This window comes from Hypomesus nipponensis, chromosome 17, assembly GCF_054491055.1.
Source record: "Hypomesus nipponensis isolate SF chromosome 17, ASM5449105v1, whole genome shotgun sequence".
NCBI classification, from domain to species: domain Eukaryota; kingdom Metazoa; phylum Chordata; class Actinopteri; order Osmeriformes; family Osmeridae; genus Hypomesus; species Hypomesus nipponensis.
The window spans coordinates 1,621,178-1,625,941 of record NC_140377.1 but is presented as its reverse complement, the minus strand read 5'-3'; the positions used below and the strand labels follow the sequence as shown (position 1 = coordinate 1,625,941).

Here is a 4,764-nt window from a genome sequence, read left to right as displayed (position 1 = left end):
CTGTAAAGGGCATGAGTCCAGTTGGTATCCCGAGAGAGAGAGAGAGACCAGTGGAGGACTTCCAAGCGTGGACCATCTGACAGAGTGGTCTCTGTCTGGCCCCGGGTGGGATTGTTCTGTGGAGCGGTGAGGAGTTGAGGGAGGTTTGGGTCTTCAGCAGAAGGTTGTGTTCATTCAGGCAGCCAGCCAGTCATCCAGACAATCAGCCAGCCAGCCAGCTGGTCAGTGAGACAGCCCAAAGTCTGCTGCCGGGATGTGGGCTGTGCTGATGTGTGGAGCAGCAGCCGTTCTGGGGCTGGGGCTGCTGCTGGGCCTCCTGGCCACCAGGGGGAGGCACAGAGTCTTCAGCCAGGACTGTCTGCGGCCTCCGGGACCTCTGGTCACCAACAGCAAGCAGAGAGATGAGGTGCTGAAGAAGGGTGAGTTCCAGGCTACAGTATGTGACCTAACCCTCCCTCACCCTAACCCAGTGGTCTTGGATTCCTACATCTCTGACAAGGGCTGGGGTTTAGACCCTGTGACACCACTGAGTTAAAAGAGGTCTGTGTTCGCAGGGTTCCGTGTGGATCGCGTTCCGGAGCATCTGGACGCCGTGGTGATCGGCAGTGGGATTGGAGGGCTGACGGCGGCCGCAGTCCTGGCTAAGGCCGGTAAGAAGGTTCTGGTTCTGGAGCAACACGACCAGGCTGGCGGCTGCTGTCACACCTTCCAGAACCAGGGCTTTGAGTTTGACGTAGGTAAGATCCCCCACATCACATCCCCCTCCTCTCCCCCTCCTCTCCACCCCCACATCACATCCCCCTCCTCTCCCCCTCCTCTCCACCCCCACATCCATCCATCCTCCTCCCCTCTCCCCCTCCTCTCCACCCCCACATCCATCCATCCTCCTCCCCCCCTCTGCCCCTCCTCTCCCCCTCCTCCACAGGTATCCACTACCTGGGCCAGCTCCACGAGGGCAGCCTGCTGAGGGTGGTCCTGGATCAGATCACGGAGGGCCAGCTGCAGTTCGCCCGGCTGGAGCAGCATTACGACACGCTGATCCTGGGTCAGGGAGAGAGCCGCAGGGAGTACCACCTCCACGCCGGCAAGACGGAGATGGCTGCCAGCCTCCGGAGGCAGTTCCCCGGAGAAGAGGAGGCTGTGGACGAGCTGATCAGGCTGATGAAGGTGTGTGTGTGTGTCTGTGTGTGTAAAATATAATGTTGTGTAAAAAGTGGGGTAAGTGTAGCCATGTGGTCTCCCCTGAAGCTGGCAGCTCGCCGCGCCCCTCTCATCGCCTCTCTGAAGATGGTCCCTCTGTGGTTGGTCCACTTCCTGATTAAGTACGGCCTATTGGAGCGCATTTCTTCAGTTTTCCGGCTGGCGACAACCAGCCACTCGGAGATGATGTCCCGACTCACTCAGAACAAAGATCTACAGGCCCTGTCTGCCTACCTCTTCTATGGTACACCTGTTTTCTTTCTCTCTTTCCTTCAATATTTTTCTGTTCTTGTGTCGTTGGCTGTCCTTTGTAGTTCTTCCTTTGTGATTGGCTGTCCTGTGTCTCCAGGCGTCCCTCCTAAGGACTCCAGCTTCCTGATCAACGCGCTGCTGTTGCACCACTACAAGCGTGGCGCCTACTACCCCAGAGGGGGCGCCAGCGAGTTTGCCTTCAACATCATCCCAGTCATCCGGAAGGCAGGGGGCACTGTGCTGGTCAGAGCGCCTGTGCAGCGAGTCCTGGTGGACCAGCTTGGCAGCGCCTACGGTCAGTACAGAGAAGAAGCGCTGGTCTTTGGGCTTCCAGAGGGTAACCTGGGTGTAGTAAGATGCAGGCAGGGGGCAGTAACAGAAACACTCCTGTCAGGAAGGTCACAACCTCCTCTTCCATCACTATCCTCCTCCTATTTGTTCCTCCTGTATGTTTCCATCTTCTCCCTGTCCTCCTTCATCCATCTCTTCACTGCTGCCTGTCCGGTGACATCATATCTGTTGGGGTTGCCAGGGGTGACGGTACGGAAGGGACAGGAGGAAGTTGAGGTCTTGGCTCCGGTGGTTATCTCCAACGCTGGCATCTTCAACACCTTCCAGAAGTTTCTGCCTCCACAAGTGCAGGCCAAGGCTGGTGAGGACACACACACACACACATGCAGACAGACAGACAGCCTCTCCTACAACACAGAAACTCTCTCAACTCAGTACAACACAGTGTGTGTGTGTGTATGTGTGTGTTTCTGTGTATGTGTGTGTGTGGTCAGAGGTGCGCTCCCTGCTGGGCATGGTGCGTCATGGGATGGGCTCTTTCCTGGTCTTCGTGGGTCTGGACGGCAGCAAGGAGGAGCTGGGTATCGTCTCCACCAACTTCTGGATGTACAAACACAACGACTTGGACGCAATGTCAGTCACTCTGTCTCCCTGCTGTCTTCCCTACTCTGATCTCCTGTCTCCTCCTCCCTCCCTCCTTCTCTTTCTCCCTGACCTCCTCCTCCCTCCCTCCTTCTCTTTCTCCCTGACCTCCTCCTCCCTCCCTCTGTCTCTCCATCCTTTATCATCCTTTGTCTTCCTTTATTTTTCACCCTCCAACCATGTTCCAGCTCTTCCTTCCTGTCTCCCTTCTGTCCTTCCCTCTCCTTTCTCCTCACTGCCGTCCTTTCTTCTTTGCTTTCTTCTTGCCACCAGTAGAGGGCAGTATTCCTTGAAATAAAATGCTCACTAGGCTCTATTCATGTTCCAGCAGTGTCAGAGCTGTCAGTATTAGATATGAAATGCTGTGTCAGCCGTGTGTGTGTAATCATGTTGTTTGATGGTTTCCTGTTGTTCATGTCAGGATGGAGCGCTACAGTTCTCTGAGCAGAGACGAGGTGGTGGGAAACATTCCTATGATGTTCATCACCTTCCCCTCCGCTAAAGACCCCACCTCCAGCATCAGGCACCCAGGTACACACACTCACACACACACACACACACGGCACGTTCGAACTGCCACACACGGGCACACACACACACACACCTTTCCACATGAGCTCACGCACATACTGTTACACTATATGCAAATACCCCCCCTAAGTCTTACATGACCCTGTTGACCCCTCCAGGTAAGTCTTACATGACCCTGTTGACCCCTCCAGGTAAGTCGTGTATGACCCTGCTGACCATGGCTCGTTTTGAGTGGTTTGAGGAGTGGCAGGACACCAGCATGAGCAGGAGAGGACAGGACTACCTGGAGCTGAAGATGGCCATGGCTCACGAGCTGCTGGACTGGGCTCTGGACATCTTCCCTCAGCTCCGAGACAAGGTGTGTGCGTGTGTGTTGGGGGGGGGGGGTTCTTTCTGTAGCACCCTACCTGTCGACCTTACCTACCTATCTACCTACCTGTCTAACTTATATACCTGTCTACCTACCTGTATAACTTATCTACCTGTCTACCTACCTGTATGACTTATCTACCTGTCTACCTACCTGTCTAACTTATCTACCTGTCTACCTGTCTACCTACCTGTCTACCTGTCAACCTACGTGTCTACCTGTCTACCTACCTACCTAACTTATCTACCTGTCTACCTACCTGTCTACCTGTCTACCTACCTGTCTACCTACCTACCTACCTACCTAACTAATCTACCTGTCTACCTACCTACCTAACTTATCTACCTGTCTACCTACCTTTCTACCTGTCTACCTGTCTACCTACCTACCTAACTTATCTACCTGTATACCTACCTGTCTACCTACCTACCTAACTAATCTACCTGTATACCTACCTGTCTACCTACCTACCTAACTAATCTAGCTGTCTACCTACCTACCTACCTAACTTATCTACCTGTCTACCTACCTGTCTACCTACCTACCTAACTAATCTAGCTGTCTACCTACCTACCTACCTAACTTATCTACCTGTCTACCTACCTGTCTACCTACCTACCTACCTAACTTATCTACCTGTCTACCTACCTGTCTACCTACCTACCTACCTAACTTATCTACCTGTCTACCTACCTGTCTACCTACCTACCTAACTAATCTAGCTGTCTACCTACCTGTCTACCTGTCTACCTACCTGTCTAGGTGACGTTCCTGGATGCAGCCACACCCCTGACCAACATGCACTACCTGGGCGCTCCGCGAGGTCAGATGTACGGGGCGGAGCATAACCTGGGGCGCTTCAGCCCGGAGGTGGTGGCCCGCACCCGCGCCCAGACGCCGGTCAGGGGCCTCTACCTGACAGGTGAGTCTCCCGGGAGCAGCACCAGCCTGAGCAGCACCAGCCTGTGTTACTGTGGAAGTTCAAGAAGACCCTCATCTAATGTGTGTGTGTGTACCTGTGTGTGTGTGTGTGTGTAGGTCAGGACGTGTTCTGTAACGGCATGGCAGGAGCGGTGCACGGAGGCCTGCTGTGTGCCTCGGCTGTCCTCAATCAGGTCCTCTACATGGAGCTGCTGGCTCTGAAGAAGATCACCAAGCTGCAGAGACACAAGCAGGCCTGAGAGTGACATCACTGCTGCTGCACCAATCAGCTCCTGACACATGACTGAACAGGAACTAGGATGATGATGATGAGGATGAGGAAGAGGATGATGATGATGGTGATGATGATGATGATGAGGATGAGGATGAGGATGACGATGATGGTGATGATGATGATGATGATGATGATGATGATGATGATGATGATGATGATGATGATGATGATGATGATGATGAGGAGGAGGAGGAGGATGATGATGGTGGTGATGATGATCACTTCACCTAATCCTGCAGAGATTAAAATCGTTTTATGGAAA

The 4,764-nt window shown here is 53.6% G+C and overlaps 1 protein-coding gene across 1 annotated transcript; it reads left to right on the top strand.

Annotated features, from left to right (window-relative positions):
- Positions 1-4,764, top strand: LOC146252891 (all-trans-retinol 13,14-reductase-like). Its single transcript, XM_084678658.1, has 11 exons — positions 1-419; positions 555-737; positions 926-1,167; positions 1,249-1,444; positions 1,550-1,747; positions 1,985-2,104; positions 2,238-2,376; positions 2,807-2,916; positions 3,108-3,274; positions 4,049-4,208; positions 4,325-4,764. Exons 1-11 carry the CDS (start codon positions 254-256, stop codon positions 4,465-4,467), a joined length of 1,824 nt encoding a protein of 607 aa, XP_084534784.1. The 5' UTR covers positions 1-253; the 3' UTR covers positions 4,468-4,764.

What these genes read in the sequence shown, in the direction of transcription:
- LOC146252891 (XM_084678658.1), top strand. Translation starts at nt 254, where the DNA reads ATGTGGGCTGTGCTGATGTGTGGAGCAGCAGCCGTTCTGGGGCTGGGG. An exon ending in ACAAGTGCAGGCCAAGGCTG is followed by an intron (nt 2,105 to 2,237) that starts GTGAGGACACAC and finishes GTGTGTGGTCAG; the next exon opens with AGGTGCGCTCCCTGCTGGGC. An exon ending in CAGGGGCCTCTACCTGACAG is followed by an intron (nt 4,209 to 4,324) that starts GTGAGTCTCCCG and finishes GTGTGTGTGTAG; the next exon opens with GTCAGGACGTGTTCTGTAAC.